Below are 20,454 nucleotides of genomic sequence, written 5' to 3'. Positions count from 1 at the left end.
CCCCTGTTACAGGGACAGTAACTAATAGCCCCTGTTACAGGGACAGTAACAAATAGCCCCTGTTACAGGGACAGTAACAAATAGCCCCCGTTACAGGGACAGTAACTAATAGCCCCTGTTACAGGGACAGTAACAAATAGCCCCGTTACAGGGACAGTAACTAATAGCCCCTGTTACAGGGACAGTAACAAATAGCCCCTGTTACAGGGACAGTAACAAATAGCCCCCGTTACAGGGACAGTAACTAATAGCCCCTGTTACAGGGACAGTAACTAATAGCCCCTGTTACAGGGACAGTAACATATAGCCCCGTTACAGGGATAGTAACTAATAGCCCCTGTTACAGGGGCAGTAACTAATAGCCCCTGTTACAGGGGCAGTAACTAATAGCCCCTGTTACAGGGACAGTAACTAATAGCCCCTGTTACAGGGACAGTAACTAATAGCCCCCGTTACAGGGGCAGTAACAAATAGCCCCGTTACAGGGACAGTAACTAATAGCCCCTGTTACAGGGACAGTAACAAATAGCCCCTGTTACAGGGACAGTAACAAATAGCCCCCGTTACAGGGACAGTAACTAATAGCCCCTGTTACAGGGACAGTAACAAATAGCCCCGTTACAGGGACAGTAACTAATAGCCCCTGTTACAGGGACAGTAACAAATAGCCCCTGTTACAGGGACAGTAACTAATAGCCCCTGTTACAGGGACAGTAACAAATAGCCCCGTTACAGGGACAGTAACTAATAGCCCCTGTTACAGGGACAGTAACAAATAGCCCCTGTTACAGGGACAGTAACTAATAGCCCCTGTTACAGGGACAGTAACAAATAGCCCCGTTACAGGGACAGTAACTAATAGCCCCTGTTACAGGGACAGTAACAAATAGCCCCTGTTACAGGGACAGTAACTAATAGCCCCTGTTACAGGGACAGTAACTAATAGCCCCTGTTACAGGGACAGTAACAAATAGCCCTGTTACAGGGACAGTAACTAATAGCCCCTGTTACAGGGGCAGTCACTAATAGCCCCTGTTACAGGGGCAGTAACTAATAGCCCCTGTTACAGGGACAGTAACTAATAGCCCCTGTTACAGGGACAGTAACAAATAGCCCCGTTACAGGGACAGTAACTAATAACCTCTGTTACAGGGACAGTAACTAATAACCTCTGTTACAGGGACAGTAACTAATAGCCCCGTTACAGGGACAGTAACTAATAACCTCTGTTACAGGGACAGTAACTAATAGCCCCTGTTACAGGGACAGTAACAAATAGCCCCGTTACAGGGGCAGTAACTAATAACCTCTGTTACAGGGGCAGTAACTAATAGCCCCTGTTACAGGGACAGTAACTAATAACCTCTGTTACAGGGGCAGTAACTAATAGCCCCGTTACAGGGACAGTAACTAATAGCCCCGGTTACAGGGACAGTAACTAATAACCTCTGTTACAGGGGCAGTAACTAATGGCCCCTGTTACGGGGCAGTAACTGATGTTCATTTTATTCAAATATACGTAAAGTTCTAGCATTTTACTTGTGACAGTCTAGTGGAGCGAAACGCTTTCTAAATACACCTGGCTGCAAGCTGCTTTGAAAGATCTCACCGCACGGAACCGATTTATTGTAAAAGTTCTCCAGCGCAGCACCCCATTCGGAAATATTCAGACGGTAATCGAGTTTGGGAGCATTGAATAACCCAGTGGAGTTTGTGAAGGGAAATTCACTGCGACACTGCAGTGAGCTGTGTGGAACTGGCAATCACTGGGTGATTTATGTCATTGTTAATGACTGAGCGACTTGCTCTGAAACACCCTAAAGGCTGGATTTATTGACAGTTTGTATTTCCCTTGGTCAAGGATAATGAGCTGTACGAGAGGGCTGGATAACCCGAGATTCATCCAGCTTTTAATCTGGCCATTACTCCCCTGTGTGTCCATAAGACCATAAGACATCGAAGCAGAATTAGGCCACTCGGCCCATCGAGTCTGCTCCGCCATTCAATCATGGCTGATATTTTTCTCATCCCCATTCTCCTGCCTTTTCCCCATAACCCCTGATCCCCTTATTAATCAAGAACTATCTATCTCTGTCTTAAAGACACTCAATGACCCGGCCTCCACAGCCTTCTGCAGCAAAGAATTCCACAGATTCACCACTCTCTGGCTGAAGAAATTCCTCCTCATCTCTGTTTTAAAGGATCGTCCCTTTAGCCTGAGGTTGTGCCCTCTGGTTCTAGTTTTTCCTCCGAGTGGAAACATCCTCTCCGCGTCCACTCTATCCAGGCCTCGCAGTATCCTGTAAGTTTCAATAAGATCTCCCCCTCATCCTTCTAAACTCCAACAAGCACAGACCCAGAGTCCTCAACCATTCCTCATACGACAAGCTTTTCATTCCAGGGATCATTCTTGTGAACCTCCTCTGGAGCCTTTCCAAGGCCAGCACGTCCTTCCTTAGATATGGGGCCCAAAACTGCTCACAATACTCCAAATGGGGTCTGACCACATAGAGGAGACAGATTTTCTAACCATTAAGAACTGCATCTAGACACTGTCCACCTGAAACATTATTCTAGCCATGTTTCCCTTTGCGCTGTAGTTTTTCTATGTTTCTATTAGGTAGGTCTAGAAGGTAGGGATGTGTTCGGCACAACTTGTGGGCCGAAGGGCCTGTTTGTGCTGTAGTTTTTCTATGTTTCAGTTCTGATAATTAGCGAAAGGTTTGCGAGGATGGTCCTGGGGATCAGTGACTCCAGTTGTGTGGAGAAATGGGAAACGCTGGACTTGCTCCCCTTAGAAAAGAGAACATTGAGAGGGGATTTGATCGAGGTGTTCAAAACCGTGAGGGATCTGGACAGAGTAGATGGAGACAAACTATTCGTATTGGCCAAGGCATCAGAATCAGAGAAGACTGATTTAAGGGGCCCATCAGAAGAGTGAAAGGCAACACGAGGAAAAACTTTTTTGTGCAGTGAGTGGTTAGGATCTGGAATACACTCCCTGGCTGGAATTCTCCCATCCCACCACCACTGTTAGCGGGCGGGTTGCGGACAATGTGAAACCCCATTGACAGTTGGGCAGGAATTTCCAGCTTTTAGACCAGTGCGGCTGGAGAATTCCGCCCTCTACCTGTGGTGGAGACAGGTTCAATCATGACTTTCAAAATGGAACTGGATAATTTATCTGAAGAGAAACATTTGCAGTGTTTTGGGGAAAGGTCCCCATCGCTGAAGCCCCTGGAGCCATTTTGGTGAATCTATTCTGCAACACCCCTCACAACCTTCCTAAAGTGTCCAGGATTGGACACCGTGAGATTTTACAACCTCGTTGGGGCGAGGCTTGTAAAATCCCGCCCGAGGCCAGTGGAGAATTCCGATCTGCGAGCTGCGCCTGTCCCGATTCCGAGGCAGGTGAGGCAGTGAGATTCCAGCCAATGCCCCAGTTCAGGCCAAACCAGTGAAGATTTTGTATCTAAGACCCAGAGTCCCATTTGCCGCTTTCTCAACCTGTAGGAGCAGCTGTACTGTTCATGTAGGGAGCTTGCATGGTCACAATAGGCTGAGTGATCTCCTTCTCTTATCAGAGAATCCTACAGTGCAGGAGGAGGCCATTCGGCCCATCGAGCCTGCACCGACCACAGTCCCACCCAGGCCCTATCCCCATAACCCCATGCATTAACTCTAACTAGTCCCCCTGACACTAAGGAGCAATTTAGCATGGCCAATCCACCTAACACACACATCTTTGGGCTGTGGGAGGAAACCGGAGCACCCGGAGGAAACCCACGCAGACACGGGGAGAATGTGCAAACTCCACACAGACAGTGACCCAAGCCGGGAATCGAACCTGGGTCCCTGGTGCTGTGAGGCAGCAGTGCTAACCACTGTGCCACCTTCACCATTCTCTGATTCAATGATAAATGATTAACATTGGAATGGTGAATGAGTGGGAGCTGCATCTTGGCAGCCTTGACACTTAAGTAAGAAGTCATGCATCAGCCTGGCTCAGTGGTGGCACTCTGCCCTGGGACTGACAGTAGAGTGGCCATTTGTCTGGTTATATACCAGACAATCCAATCTTTAACCCTCTGTTCATTAGCTACCTTTGTGTCTGGCATTTTGATTTTGGGCTCACTAATAATGCAACCAATCACCGCAGGATCACCCCTGTGCCTGATACTGAGCACTCTGCCACACTGAACTACAACCAGGGTTTGAGTTCATTCCCTCCACATTGTTCTGTATACTCATTACTATTTAGTCGTGGACCATACACAAGCTTGTGGTCCTGAGGCACGTGATGACATCATCTCCATGTGCAGTGCAGTGGCGATGGCACCTTTCCCCCCCGTGCTGCTGGTCTGCGCTCTGGTTTTCTTGCTCTCCAGTAGTGACCAGGCGAGTTAAAACTTAGAGGTGCAAGACTCACACCAGGGATAAAGTACAATGCACGGTGGCACAGTGGTTAGCACTGCTGCCTCACAGCACCAGGAACCCCGGTACAATTCCTGGCTTGGGTCACTGTCTGTGTGGAGTCTGCACATTCTCCCCGTGTCTGCGTGGGTTTCCTCCGGGTGCTCTAGTTTCCTCTCACAGTCCGAAAGACATGCTGGTTAGGTGGATTGGCCGTGCTAAATTCTCCTTCAGTGTACCCGAACAGGCGCCGGAGTGTGGCGACTAGGGGATTTTCACTTCATTGCAGTGTAAATGTAAGCCTACTTGTGACACTGATAAATAAAGTAAAACTACTATCTAGGTGAACAACTCAGAGAATTATCAAGAATTGTCAGAGGTGCTGTCTGCAATTGAGAAAAATTAAATGATAGCTTTTCCTTTCCTCTCTGGTGCATGTAAAGATCCCATGGGACAATCCAAAGATTAGGAGAGTTCTCCCAGTGTCTGTGCGGAATTCATCCCTCAATCAACACCATCAAAATAGATTATCACAGAATCAAGCAGTGCAGAAGGAGGCCATTTGGTTCATCGACCACAATCCCACCCTGGCCCTATCATAACCCCATGTATTTACCCTGCTAGTCCCCCTGATGCTAAGGGGCAATTTAGCATGGCCAATCAACCTAACCCACACATCTTTGGACTGTGGGAGGAAACCGGAGCACCCGGAGGAAACCCACGCAGATACAGGGAGAATGTTCAAACTCCATGCAGACAGAGACCCACGCTGGGAATTGAACCCGGGTCCCTGGCTCTGTGAGGCAGCAGTGCCAACCACTGTGCCACCCCCTTATCTTATCCTTCATCTCAGAGTTGCTTGTGAGCAAGGTCAATGCACAAATTGCTTCCCATTTTCAGCCTCTAAACAACAGTGATTACATTTCCAAAGTAATTCATTGGCTGAAAGTAGGTTTGGGACCATGACAGGTGCTATCTCAATGCACGTGTTCCTTTTTTCCCACTCCTAACAAATGAAAAGCATCTGCTCCTCCAGAACGACAGAGAAGTACTTTCCCCACGTCAACAACAAGTGTGATCCTATTGGACACCGACAACTTAGAGTGTATCATCTGGTCAGGAATTAGTGCCAAGTCTGGTTTCACGTTACAACTTGTGCATTGGCATCAAAGTGGGCATAGGTCAATCAAAACTTAAGAACGGCACGGTGACACAGTGGTTAGCACTGCTGCCTCACAGCGCCAGGGGACCCGGGTTCAATTCCCGGTTTGGGTCACTGTCTGTGTGGAGTTTGCACGTTCTCCCCGTGTCTGCGTGGGTTTCCTCCGGGTGCTCTGGTTTCCTCCCACAGTTCAAAGATGCGCGGGTTAGGTTGCTTGGCCGTGCTAAATTGCCCCTTAGTGTCAAGGGGAATGAACAGGGTAAATACGTGGGGTTACGGGGATAGGATTGTGGTCGGCGCAGACTTGATGGGCCGAATGGCCTCCTTCTGCACTGTAGGGATTCTGTGGTTCTATGAAAATGGTACTTGTGGAACCAAAGCTGGAACAGCTTTAAAATTTTCTCTGGGATAGAAACAAATCCTTTGACGGTGCTGGGAGAAATTTACAGCTGAACTTCTGCACTGATGCAGTGAGAGCGATCGCACTCAAACAGGGGCTGGGTAATCTGCATGAAGAAGCATCAAAGAGCTCAGTGAGATGGAAAGCCATCATGCCACACGCTCGAGTGGCATTCAATCATATCATGGGAGTTAACTTCTTTTTAAACTGAATCCATTTTATTGAGTTTGTAAACACAACTCTGGTTCCTGTACAGTAACGTACAACCGCAACAAATAAAAGGAACTTAAAGAACAAGGTTTTTTTAAACTGTCTATACGTTTCCACAAAATGTGTTCCAAATTTATTTTTCTTTCTCTTTTTCTCAATCTGTTCCCCCAATTTTCCCACTCCCCGTGGGAGTGAGTCCCACATTCTCCCCACTCCCCGTGGGAGTGAGTCCCACATTTTCGCTACTCCCCGTGGGAACGAGTCCCACATTCTCCCCACACGCCATGAGGAGGGTGGAGAAGGTCATCAAGAATGCATACAGCATGCAGGTTTTTTGTCCAGAGGGTGGTGGGTGCCTGGAACCCGCTGCCGGGGGAGGTAGTGGAAGCAGATACGATAGTGAGTTTTAAAGGGCATCTGGACAACTACACGAATAGGACGGGAATGGAGGGTTATGGTCCCCGGAATGATAGGGAGTTTTAGTTCAGTTGGGCAGCATGGTCGGTGCAGGCTTGGAGGGCCGAAGGGCTGTAATTTTCATTGTTCTTTGTTCTCACTCACACTCACCCTCACCCGAACCCTCAATCTAACTTAACCCACCCTCACCCACATCCACACTTCCATCCTCACTCTCACCCTCACTCACCCTCACTCACCCACACCCACCTCTCTTACTCACTCTCCTCCTCTCGGGTCCCTAGCCCCTACTCCTCTTGCGCCCCTACCCTTGGGGCCGGACCTACCCCGGAACTCCTGGAGGAAAGCCCAGGGTGAGGGTATTCAGAGTTTAGAGCTTTTGGCAGCAGCTGAATAGGATTGCTCTGGCTCCAGGGAACCACAAACAGCCAGACAGTAGAGTGATCATCATGGAGTCAAGGAGGGCGAGCGAGCGGTAGAGCGAAGGAACGTCATTGGCACACGGATTATTTTATTTATTCTTTCATTGTGTGTGGGCGTCACTGGCAAGGCCAGAATGTGTTGCCCAATCCTAATTGTGTTCTTGAACCGAATGGCCATTTCAGAGGGCAATTAAGAGTCAACCACATTGCTGTGGCTCTGGAGTCACATGTAGGCCAGACCAGGTAAGGAGGACAGATTTCCTTCCCTAAAGGACGTTAATGAACCAGATGAGTTTTTAAAGGCAACTGATAGGTTCAAAGCCACCATTACTGAGATTAGCTTTCAATTTCGGTTTTTAAAAAAACTTATCAATTGAATTAAGCTTTAACTGGCTGCCATGGCGGGATTTGAACCCGTGTCCCCAGAGCATTTCTCTGGATTACTAGTCCAGTGATATTACCACGACACCTCCATCTTCACCTATCATGTCGCCAAGGGATGGGCTGCAGTTGATAAATATAGTTAAAAATATGGCAAAACTATGTTGTGTCAATGCAGGAGAGGCGATGTTACTGGCCTACTCAATATGTATTAAGAATTCATATAATCACTACAGTACAGAAGGCCATTTGGCCCATCGAGTCTGTACCGACCACAATCCCAACCAAGCCCCATGACCCCACACATTTACCCTGCTAATCCCCCTCACACTAGGGTCAATCTTTTTAGGATGGTCAATCTACCTAACCAGCACGTCTTTGCACCGTGGGAGGAAACCGGAGCACCCGGAGGAAACCCACGCAGACACGGGGAGAACGTGCAGACTCCACACAGACAGTGACCCAAGCCGGGAATCGAACCGGGGTCCCTGGCGCTGTGAGGCAGCAGTGCTAACCGCTGTGCCAATTCCTCCTACATCTAATTCTAAACTCGTGAAGCCTTGAAGCATTCGCTCTTGTCAATCACAGTCACGCATGAGCTTAACCTTTCAGTTAATTAGTCTTTAATTTACATAATTGATGTTCGTACCCCAGGGGTCATAAAGCCTTGATTGCTGCATTATGCAGCTTTGAGACGTTTCAGCTGCTCATTGGGCCTCCTTATTTCATCGGAATGGTTTCATGTTACAGATTTATAGCTTCATTCTATTTACTGAATTTGGAGGAAGATTGCCCTGGCTATTGTACAACGCCATTGTAAATATGCTTTTTTTAATGAGTTTACGATGCGTTTGCTGCACTATTGCTCTTCCCAATTTCCCGTTCTCTTCTTTTCTCAGGCTCATTGCTTGCCCATTACCCTTGGTGCTGTTTTTCTTCAATCGTTCGCCTATGTTTCCTTCCCTTCTCGACAGTCTCTGACATCTCTTGCCAGTTGTCCTGCTCCCTCCCGTTGGAAATTTGGCATGTCAGCTACGACCCTCACCAACTTTTACAGATGCACCATAGAAAGCGTCCTTTCTGGTTGTATCACAGCTTGGTATGGCTCCTGCTCTGCCCAAGACCGCAAGGAGCTACAAAAGGTCGTGAATGTAGCCCAATCCATCACTCAAATCAGCCTCCCATCCATTGACTCTGTCTACACTTCCCGCTGCCTCAGCAAAGCAGCCAGCATAATCAAGGACCCCACGCACCCCGGACATTCTCTCTTCCACATTCTTCCTTTGGGAAAAAGATACAAAAGTCTGAGGTCACGTACCAACCGACTCAAGAACAGCTTCTTCCCTGCTGCTGTCAGACTTTTGAATGGATTTACCTTGCATTAAGTTGATCTTTCTCTACACCCTAGCTATGACTGTAACACTACATTCTGCACACTCTCGTTTCCTTCTCTATGAACGGTATGCTTTGTCTGTATGTTTTGTCTATGATTCAACCAGAAAGGATGCTTTCTATGGTGCATCTGGAAATGTTGGTGAGAGTCGTAGCTGACATGTTAATACATGTGACAATAAATCAAATCAAATCAAATCAAATCATTGCCATACTCCAGCCAGAAAGGCCTTATGGTTTCAAAGCTCAGATCAAGTCATACTCCCCGACCATTGCCGTCATCCTTATACTTTTACCATTTTCAGGAAACGAATGTGAATTGGAACTAAGATTTTAGCAGAATCTGAAAATACTCCCATTGTACGCAGAGTACACCCCAATAGACTGGAAACTGGAAGGAAAATGGAAGGAGCAGCGCTCCGAAAGCTCGTGATTCCAAATAAACCTTTAACCTGGTGTTGTGAGACTTCTTAAAATGGAAACTGGCTGCCATTTTGTAGTTCCTGAGTTAACAGCCGTCTACTTGACGGCTATTAACTCAGGAATTGCAAAATGGCAGCCAACATGATCAACTGCGATCAACATGAGTTAAGCTAGGTTGTCTCGCAAACTCCCTGAATTTGGGGAAATTCGAACAGCCTCCATCAGCCAAGGGAATTTCTGGTATTTAAGATTCAATTCTGCACCCTCCAATCATCCAAGCGTATTTCCAAAAAGTTTGTTTTTAGGGATATGAAACTCTCCATCTGTGTCTTCTTTCGGCTAGACGTATCAATAGTCGTTCGAATACTTAGCTAAAGGGATGAGGAAACTGCAATTTCGCTAAAGTGTGCGATCAACACTGAAGTAGTAAATGGCTCTGCGGGAGATGTAGACAAGTACTGACCTTTGCAAGTCTTCCTGTCAGGTTGCAATGTGAAGCCGACTGGACAACTGCAGCGGACCCCCGTAGCGGCATCCTGACAGGTGCTGTCACAGCCGCCATTGTTCACAGCGCAGGTCTCTGTGGGAAGAGAAACAGAGTGGGTGGAGATCAAACCAGCACGAGAAGAAAGCCCACTGGGGACAGCTTTACAATGCACATTACCACAGCGCCGACACTTCAAAAGTGATTCGTTGGCTATACAGAGCTTTGAGACATTCGGTGATCATGAAAGGTGCTATATAAATGCAACTCTTTGTTTCATCGAGGATGCCAGCACCTCCCCTCAGCCTGGAGTTTAATAGAACTGGAACTAGTGATTTTTTCGTTTAGTTAGAGCAATGAATAAGGGAGCTGCGAAGGTTGTATACCAATTATATAGACCTTTCTTCTCCTTTCTAACATTCCCGTCTTCCCAGTGCTGTGAACTCTTGCCGTGGTTGTTGAGCTTAATGCCTGAACTGAGACTCCAGTGATTTCACCTGATCTTTCATTTTAGCCTGGATTTAATTAAAACCCGAATGTCAAACGCCTGATCTGACGACTGAAGTACTAAATTCCTCTCTGTTATTTTTCAATTTCCTGTCTGACCCCCTGCCACGTCCACGTTACTGTCTCTGGAGTGAGATATGCTCGTGTGCGCTATCTCAATCCCTCGGGATCCAGCTCACCTTCTACCCCGGAGCCCTGGCAGAGGCTGGCCTTGCTCAGAAAACACACGCAAGCCCGAGGCTGAATGTCAACAGAAACTGAGATTCCTGATGTGAAACTCAAAAGTAGGAACAACTCGACAGATCAGAGACTACGCAGGTTACCCCGAATAAAAGTGATTTGCAACGTGCCGAGCTTCCTGCAAATCTGTCTGCCGCAGAATGAAAGTACGTGACTCGGTGTCACATGACAGCACAATTTAATTAATGTCAATCGATCAGCTCCACAAGTCTTGTACAAACGTCACACGACACTGAATCTAAACAGATCCTCTCCTAATCACTTAGGGAACCAGTTAAATGTCGAACTCACAGCAAACCCAGCTGCGGGTGGAATTCTTGTGTTTTTGAAGACTCCATCATTGAACCAAATGCTGATACAAGACTGCTGTCCTGTCCCGTTTAGATCGAAGGTGGTGTGTATTTAATGCTTATGATATGGAAGGGCAGTGCAGTTGACAACTTGGTATGGGCGTTCAGTCCTGGGCCAAGATTCTACGGACCCTCTTGAACTGAGCGGAAATTTAAATGCTAGCCGCATCCACCAGGGTGCAACGCGCCACAGCGGGGCTGTAAATCCTACACCAGAGCTAAGGGAGTGTCGGTAAGGTGCAAAGGAATAAAAGGCATGCCAAACACAGGAGCAATGAGCCAGGAACACAGGTTAAAAGCACTAACAGGAAGTCCAAGACCGCAAGGAACTACAAAAGGTCATGAATGTAGCCCAATCCATCACGCAAACCAGCCTCCCATCCATTGACTCTGTCTACACTTCCCACTGCCTCGGCAAAGCAGCCAGCATAATTAAGGACCCCACACACCCCGGACATTCTCTCTTCCACCTTCTTCCGTCGGGAAAAGGATACAAAAGTCTGAGGTCACGTACCAACCGACTCAAGAACAGCTTCTTCCCTGCTGCTGTCAGACTTTTGAATGGACTTACCTTGCATTAAGTTGATCTTTCTCTACACCTTAGCTATGACTGTAACAGTAAGTAGTCTCACAACACCAGGTTAAAGTCCAACAGGTTTATTTGGTAGCACGAGCTTTCGGAGTGCCGCTCCTTCATCAGGTGAGTGCCATCAGGCACTCACCTGATGAAGGAACGGCACTCCGAAAGCTCGTGCTACCAAATAAACCTGTTGGACTTTAACCTGGTGTTGTGAGACTACTCACTGTGACCACTCCAGTCCAACGCCGGCAACTCCACATCATGACTGTAACACTACATCCTGCAGTCTCTCCTTTCCTTCTCTATGAACAGTATGCTTTGTCTGTATAGCGTGCAAGAACCAATACTTTTCACTGTGTGTTAATACATGTGACAATAATAAATCAAATCAAATAGTGTACCGGGTAGCGTCCCTGCCTCTGAGCCAGGAGCGCTGGGTTCAAATCCCGCTCCAGGACTTGGTGGCCAAGGAAGGTTCATTCATGATAAGAGCAAACAGGCTGATTTGCAACCTTGCAAGTCCTTCCAAATGGCAGGTGGAATGAGTGGGAAAGTCTCCTGGTTGGCCAGAAAACTAGCATGCAGATACAGCAGGTAATAAAGAAAGTGAATGGAATGTTGCCATTTCTAGCTAAAGGAATAGAATATAAAGGTGAGGAAGTATTGCTGCAACTATACAAGGCATTGGTGGGGCCGCACCTGGAGTATTGTGTACAGTTTTGGTCCCCGTATTTGGGGAAAGATGTAGTGGCATTGGAGGCAGTTCAGAGGAGGTTCACTGGATTGATTCCAGAGACGAGGGGTTTGTCGTATGAAGAGAGATTGAACAGTTTAGGCCGATACTCTCTGGAATTTAGAAGAACAAGGAGTGATCAAATTGAGGTATACAAGATGATAAAAGGTATGGATAAAGTAGACGTGGGGTAGATGCTTCCATTGGTGAAGCATTCTAGGACGAGAGGTCAGAGTCTGAGGATAAGGGGTAACAAATTTAAAAGAGAGTTGAGGAGAAACTACTTCTCCCAAAGGGTGAATCTGTGGAATTTGCTACCCCAAAGTGCGGCGGATGCTGGGACAGTGAGTAAATTTAAGGAGTTAGACAGATTTTTAATTGGGAATGGGTTGAAGGGTTATGGGGAGAAGGCAGGAAAATGGGGATGAGGAGCATATCAGCCATGATCGAATGGCGGAGTGGACTCGATGGGCCGAATGGCCTCATTTTGCTCCTATATCTTATGAACTTATGAACAGAACAGCCACACACTGTGTGGTAGCTGCAGCGTAAAAGCCTCCTCACGTTAAAAAGACTCGACTCGCAGCTTCTTGCCATGGGCTGCGCTGCGTGGAAAATGTCCTCCTCATTTCAAGGCACAACCCGAAGGGACAAATGGATATGGGAAGCGGGATTGCTTGTTGAATATATTAACTAACTTAAATGTAAATCTATATTTACTCGTAGTAGGCAGGTAGGTCGGTACAGATGGAGATTTTAAGAGCACTGACAATGCACTTGGATGCAAGTCTGAGAAAAATGAAGCACGACAGGCTGAACTCCAACAAACTAAAACCTCTGTCATTATTTCCCTTTTGATCTTCTCAGTTCTCTGTTAAGTGGAAAGCGTACTTTAAATGTCATGCTTGAGGAAGACATGGCAATTTACGTAACACCGAAACTTAGCAAAGCGTGGAGTCACCAGGGTTTCGTTCTTAAAAACCCCAAAGTCTTTCGAAGCAGTTCTCACGAAAGGCAATTAACTTATCACAGGTGTTTCTCTTTAATTCCTGTTTATTTCTCTCTGCCAGGATTTTGTTAACTGTTTCCTGCTCGGGTTTCATGTGCATCTCTCGCTCACTTCAAACTGTAGCTGAGGCTTTGCCTGTCTGAGCCCCACGCTCCGAAACCCATTCTCTAAACTCCTTTGCTTCCACATTCCCTCATTCCACCCTCAGGATTCTCCATAAACCTCTAACCGGGTCATCGTCATCCTTCCTAACAGTTCCCCCTTCCACTCAGGTTCAATTATAGTCACATGACACTTCTACAGAGCACTTTGAGACATTAAAGGCAAGTTATTGCTGTTGTCTATTTAATTATAAATTAAATTATAAATAAATATATTAGCCTGAGTATAACATTGGCCGTTCCAAAGCATGTATAATAGTGTGGTATAAGAAGACTATTTAATTCAATGTGCAGATTATTACAGTAAGTAGTCTCACAACACCAGGTTAAAGTCCAACAGGTTTATTTGGTAGCATGAGCTTTCGGAGCGCTGCTCCTTCATCAGGTGAGTGCCTGAAGTGAGTGCTTGAAGGAGCGACACTACAAAAGCTTGTGCTACCAAATAAACCTGTTGGAACAATATGTAGATAGCCCGACTAGAGAGGGGGCTATACTGGACCTAGTACTGGGGAATGAGCCCGGTCAGGTCTTCAAAGTTTCGGTAGGGGAACATGTGGCAAATAGTGACCACAATTCTGTTAGCTTCAGGATAGTGATGGAAAAGGATGAGTGGTGTCCCAAGGGTAAGGTATTGGATTGGGGGAAGGCTAACTTTAGTGGGATTAGGCAGAAATTGGCAGCTGTTGATTGGAAGAGGCTGTTTGAGGTTAAATCCACATCTGGCATGTGGGAGTCTTTTAAGGAACAGTTGTTAGGGCTGCAGGATAGGCATGTGCCTGTAAAAAAGAAGGATAGGAAGGGTAGGATTCGAGAACCGTGGATAACCAGGGAAATTGAGGCATTGGTCAAAAAGAAAAGAGAGGTGTACGTTAGGTCCACCAACGGTATAAAAACGGAGGGAGCTCTGGAGGAGTACAAAGAAAGTAGGAAAGAACTCAAACGAGGAATTAGAAGGGCAAAAAGGGGTCACGAAATGTCCTTGGCAGACATGATTAAGGAGAATCCCAAGGCATTTTATTCATACGTTAGGAACAAAAGGGTTGTCAGGGAAAAAATCAGACCTCTCAGGGACAAAAGTGGGGAATTATGCTTAGAGCCCAAAGAAGTAGGGGAGATCCTAAATGAATTCTTTGCATCGGTATTCACAAAGGAGAGGGATGTGTTGACTGGGAGTGTCTCGGAGGGGAGTGTTGGCCCGTTAGAGAAAATCTCCATTACAAGGGAGGAAGTGTTAGGTTTATTAGGGAATATAAAGACTGACAAATCCCCAGGGCCTGATGGAATCTATCCAAGGCTGCTCAGGGAGACGAGAGATGAAATCGCTGGGCCTCTGACGGAAATCTTTGTCTTGGCACTGGACACAGGTGAGGTCCCAGAGGATTGGAGGATAGCTAATGTGGTCCCGTTATTTAAGAAGGGTAGGAAGGATAACCCGGGGAATTATAGGCCGGTGAGCTTGACGTCCGTGGTAGGGAAGTTGTTGGAGAGGATTCTTTGAGATAGAATGTATGCGCATTTAGAAAGGAATAAACTCATTAACGATAGTCAGCATGGTTTTGTGAGAGGGAGGTCATGCCTCACTAACCTGGTGGAGTTTTTTGAAGAAGTGACTAGAATGGTTGACGAGGGAAGGGCCGTGGATGTCGTCTATATGGACTTTAGTAAAGCGTTTGACAAAGTCACGTGAGGGTAACTGTTTTTGTGCTGATTTTAAAAAAGGGGTTTATGTTAATGGCGATTCTGCTTAAATTGGAATAATGGATAGCTATTAAGAATTATAACTTGTCATCTTTAAGTATTTTAACTGGTAAAAGTGATGCCAATTCTTTTTGTTATATTCTAACTGTGGTCTTCATAGAGTCCCATAGAAACCGAGAGTATCATAGAATCCTTACAGTGCCGAAGGAGGCTATTTGGCCCATCGAGTCTGCACCAACCACAATCCCACCCAGGCCCTATTCCCACAACCCTCTCATATTTACCCTGCTAATCCCCCTGACACTAAGGGGCAATTTAGCATGGCCAATCCACCTAACCCGCACATCTTTGGACTGTGGGAGGAAACCGGAGCATCCGGAGGAAACCCACGCAAACACGGGGAGAATGTGCAACTCCACACAGACAGTGACCCGAGGCCGGAATTGAACCTGGGTGCCTGGCTCTGTGAGGCAGCAGTGCTAACCCACTGTGCCACCGTGCCACATCTTAAATAAAGTTTGTTTTGATAAAAGTTTCCTAGTAGGTCAATTGAATGATGCTCACCCTTGTGCCAAAATCAAATGTAAAAGTTAGGTTCTAGGCTAACTTCACAATATACTTTGGAGTTTCTGATCTGGTCCCTAACACAAACTTGACTGGAGGGGGTTTTTGGAGCATGGTGAGGAGGAGTTATGCTCAGTGGAGCTTTGACTGGAGCCAAGGAGTAGGCTCCTTGCCCAGAAGTGAGCCTGATTGATAGGTTTGGCAGTGTGTCTGGAGGAGAACACTCCAGAGGAGGCCACAGGCCAGAAGCAGGGAGTAAAGTCTGCATTTGGATCAGTGGGAGCCATTGGAAGGGACTGATATTGCAGGGTAGCTTGGAGCTGGGAGCCAGGTTGGGGGCGGTGGGGGTTGTGGTGATGGGGAAGCAATCCTCCTGGCCCAGAAGCAGTGCTGTGAAGGTATTCACCTCTTCCTTGAAGTGATCCTCTCTTCCATTCAGCTGCCGGGTTTCCCAAGGTCTGGGAATCTCGGCCGGCCAGGGTTAAACCTGGAAAACAGGTTAAATCTGAGGCAGGCAGCCACATTACAATATGTAAATGACCAAACCACCTCCCTGCCAACCCCATTAGAACTGAAGCAGGTGGCTGGGTTCAGGATACAGGTTTAAAAACGTTTCACATCTCACTCGCCCACTTGGTTTATTTTGCGCTTAAAATGACTAGCACGATTCCCAGATTATAGAGCGTAAAATTCTCTTATAGGAACAACAGTAAAATTATTAAAAGAGTGGAAACAATCCCTGAAATCCTCACAATCCTGTCATCACAAGTCCTTCACGTTACTCTGTTGTATTTCTTCCATTCTGGGGAACTACAAAAGGTCGTGAATGTAGCCCAATCCATCACGCAAACCAGCCTCCCATCCATTGACTCTGTCTACACTTCCCGCTGCCTCGGCAAAGCAGCCAGCATAATTAAGGACCCCACACACCCCGGACATTCTCTCTTCCACCTTATTCTATCGGGAAAAAGATACAAAAGTCTGAGGTCACGTACCAACCGACTCAAGAACAGCTTCTCCCCTGCTGCTGTCAGACTTTTGAATGGACTTACCTCGCATTAAGGTGATCTTTCTCTACTCCCTAGCTATGACTGTAACACTACATTCTGCACTCTCTCGTTTCCTTCTCTATGAACGGTATGCTTTGTCTCCAGAGCACGCAAGAAGCAATACTTTTCACTATGTTAATACATGTGACAATAATAAATCAAATCAAATCAAATTCAAAATCAAAGGCAGAGAGATGGGAAATGGCAGATGATGAGGGGAGATGGTTAATAACATTTCTCTCCCGTTCTGGAATTAATTTTAATTATGGAGGTTGTATGGCAGATCCTGAGCCACTGGGCCGAGTTTACTGATGGTAGGTGGAATGCCAGTGAAACCTCAACTATTGACCTTCATACAATGCAGATCCAGCTCTATGTATAAAATATTTCAATAGCATGGAGCGATGGGGAGGGGGGAGGGCAGCATTAATCCAGATATTCTTGGCCCTGTCATCCATGACAAGCATTTAAAGTTTTCAGTTGGCCGGCTAAGCTCTGCAAGTCACAGGAGTACAATCAGAAAAGCCAGTGATGATTCCCAATTGACTGCTGGCAGCCAACGTAAACACTGCAAACTGCGTAATGTGAGGCCTGTGGAGAATTCATTAGAATTGAACAAATGTAAAATGTGTTAATTCTTTCTAAACAAAAACACGCCATTTCTTATTTGCTGATTCGTTTTAAATCTAACCAAGTCTGAGGGATCTACTTGTTGCTGTGGAATTGTACCTTGGTGGGACTATAGATTCTAAACACGTTCAGTTGCTTTTTATTCTCAATTCAACACATCAATATCAACCCTTGGCCAGGAGTGCAGAATTTCCATTTAAGTCAGTCATAATCCTTCCTTGCAGATTACAGTTGAACAGGTTTTTCCGATATGGTTTATGTACAGTCCCAAGACAGCACACTCTTTAAGGCCTAGACAGTTTGATAACTGTCCCTGGAGTTTGACAGTGGGATATAAAGGCCCCTGCCTAAGTAGATTAATCGTCTTGCTGGGTTGATTCATTACCCTTTGAGGGGCTTCGCACAGGGGAGCTGTTTCATTCTTCCCTAATTGGGAATGATGTGTGGGGGATCAGCCCCTTTTCTGGGAGTCTGCACACATTCCCTTACCGTTACAGTGGGTCAGTAAAGCAAGACCAGAAAAAAACATGCAAAAGTCTTTATAAATTTACAAATGCATTCATACATGTGAACTGTCACCAATTCAGTGGTGGAAAGTAAGAGAATTGCGTGTTGAACATTTATCATAGAAACCCCACCATGCAGAAGGAGGCCATTCGGCCCATCGAGTCTGCACCGACCACAATCCCACCCAGGCCTCATTCCCATAACCCCACAAATTTACCCTGCTAATCTCCTGACACTTTAGCATGGCCAATCCACCTAACCTGCACATCTTTGGACTTTAAAAATCTTTGGATTTAAAAACAGCTCTCCAATTTCGCCTCAGCTAAAAACAATAGCTGAACATACAAATATGAGTGTGTGCACCAGTAAATATCGTCAGAGGAAGGAAAGGGTGTTAAATTAACTGAGGGGGAGAAGGATTCAGGTGAAGGCTGATGTAGGAATCCATAAATAAAACTTGAGGCATCAGAAAACTATATCAATGTGGGTAAAAAATAGCTGAGTGGGACGGGAAGGGATAGAGAGGCAATACTACTTCAGAGAGCAACATCCATGCAAGGAACAGCAGTAAAAAGATAACATTGAAATCACTTTATCTTTTTCCCTCATTCTTTCATCGCTGGCAAGGCCAACATTTGTTGCCCAACCTTAACCGCCCTTGTGATGCACCTCAATGAGCACCCGGAAACAAGGCTTTAGTACTGAAGGCTTTAATACATTAACAATGAAACTACTAACACAAATTCACCCGTTCAGACTGAAGGGGTCCTGCCGGAGCAGGGGGTCTTATACCCTGCCACCGGAGGCGGGACCCCACTGGAGTGTGCCATGATAACACTTAGGACAGGTAAACACCCTATCCCAACAACATAGTACAACCCCCATAACAACAACACCCTAGCCCAACAGTAACACAATAACAACCCCAGTGGTGAACCAACGATGGTTCACCACATTCACCCCTCCTTTAGGAACCAAAGGTGGCGGGGTGGATGAAAACAGACAATGACAAAAAAAAATAACAGGATTCACAAGTCCAGACGGTCTGGAGGACCACACCGACGCTGCGATCTTCTCAACACCGGTTGCGAAACCGGAGCAGGTGCTTGCGGTGGCTCTCTCAAAGCAACATCTGGCTGTCCCCTCAAAGACTCCCGGGCCGGCCGGCCCTGATGAGGCGATGGTGCAGGGGATCCTGGAACGTTTGGTGGTGGTGGTGGTGGTGATGATGGTGGCGCCGATCTCCGAGTCTCAGGCAAGCTGTACATGGGAGTAAAAGTGTTATGCACTGGTCCCGGTGCTGACCGCGCCACGTCTGGGGAAGTAATGAGGAGTAGTGGATCTGTGACTGGGGGAATAGGAGCGACAGGAGTTGCTACGTCCCCTGCGGGCGCCAGGTCTCTAATGGAGACAGTGTCCTCTCGCCCGTCAGGATATGCCACATAGGCATACTGAGGGTTGGCGTGGAGGAGTTGGACCGGTTCGACCAAGGGGTCGGACTTGCGAGCCCTCACATGGCGCCGCAGAAGGACGGGTCCTGGGTACGTCAACCAGGCTGGCAATGAGGTCCCCGAGGACGACTTCCGAGGGAATGAGAACATCCTCTCGTGGGGAGTAGCATTGGTTGCCGTACACAGGAGGGAGCGGATAGAATGGAGCGCATTTGGAAGGACCTCCTGCCACCGGGAGACTGGAAGGCCCTTGGATTTCAGTGCCAGTAGGACAGCCTTCCAGACTGTAGCATTCTCCCTTTCCACCTGTCCGTTACCCCTAGGGTTGTAGCTCGTGGTTCTACTAGAGGCAATCCCGAATGAGAGCAGGAATTGCCTCAAGTCGTTGCTCATGAACGACGAGCCCCTGTCGCTATGAATATAGCAGGGGTACCCGAACAGGGTAAAAAGCTCACTGAATGCCTTGATGACGGTGGCAGTCGACGTGTCCGCACAGGGGAAAACAAACGGAAACCGGGAAAATTCGTCTATTATGTTAAGAAAATAGACATTCCGATCCGTTGAGGGAAGGGGGCCCTTAAAATCTACACTCAGCCTCTCAAAAGGGCGAGTGGCCTTGACCAAATGTGCCCGGTCTGGTCGATAAAAGTGTGGTTTGCATTCTGCGCAAATCCGACAACTTCTAGTAACTGACCTGACCTCCTCCACCGAGTAGGGTAGGTTGCGGGCTTTTATGAAGTGGTAGAGTCTGGTGACTCCAGGATGACACAGATCATTGTGGAGAGCCTTCAAGCGGTCCTCCTGCATGATGGCGCATGTTCCGCGCGAGAGGGCATCCGAGGGCTCATTGAGCTTCCCTGGACGATACATAATATCGTAATTATAGGTGGAGAGCTCAATTCTCCACCGCAAGATCTTATCGTTCTTGATCTTGCCCCTCTGCGTGTTACTAAACATAAACGCCACGGATCGTTGATCCGTGATCAGGGTGAACCGCTTACCTGCCAGGTAATGGCGCCAGTGTCTGACTGCCTCCACAATGGCCTGAGCCTCCTTCTCCACCGCTGAGTGCCGAATTTCGGGGCCTTGAAGGGTGCGGGAAAAAAACGCGACGGGCCTGCCTGCCTGGTTTAGTGTGGCGGCTAGGGCGAAATCAGATGCATCACTCTCCACCTGGAAGGGGATGGATTCATCCACCGCGTGCATCGTGGCTTTCGAAATGTCGCTTTTCAAAACCTTGAAGGCCAATTGGGCCTCCGGCGTAAGTGGGA

General features: G+C 47.1%; 1 protein-coding gene across 3 annotated transcripts in view; it reads right to left on the bottom strand.

The window, feature by feature from the left end:
- Positions 1-20,454, bottom strand: part of LOC144479192 (signal peptide, CUB and EGF-like domain-containing protein 3) — a 399,824-nt gene that overhangs the window by 106,278 nt on the left and 273,092 nt on the right. For all 3 annotated transcript variants that reach the window (XM_078197827.1, XM_078197828.1, XM_078197829.1), the window contains one exon: positions 9,684-9,800. In XM_078197827.1, the coding sequence (XP_078053953.1) occupies positions 9,684-9,800 (117 nt within the window). The remainder of the gene's footprint in view (positions 1-9,683; positions 9,801-20,454) is intronic.

The sequence above is a fragment of the Mustelus asterias genome, chromosome 25 (assembly GCF_964213995.1).
Source record: "Mustelus asterias chromosome 25, sMusAst1.hap1.1, whole genome shotgun sequence".
Classification (NCBI taxonomy): domain Eukaryota; kingdom Metazoa; phylum Chordata; class Chondrichthyes; order Carcharhiniformes; family Triakidae; genus Mustelus; species Mustelus asterias.
Note: the sequence above shows the minus strand (reverse complement) of the source record. Positions and strands in the feature narration are given on the sequence as shown.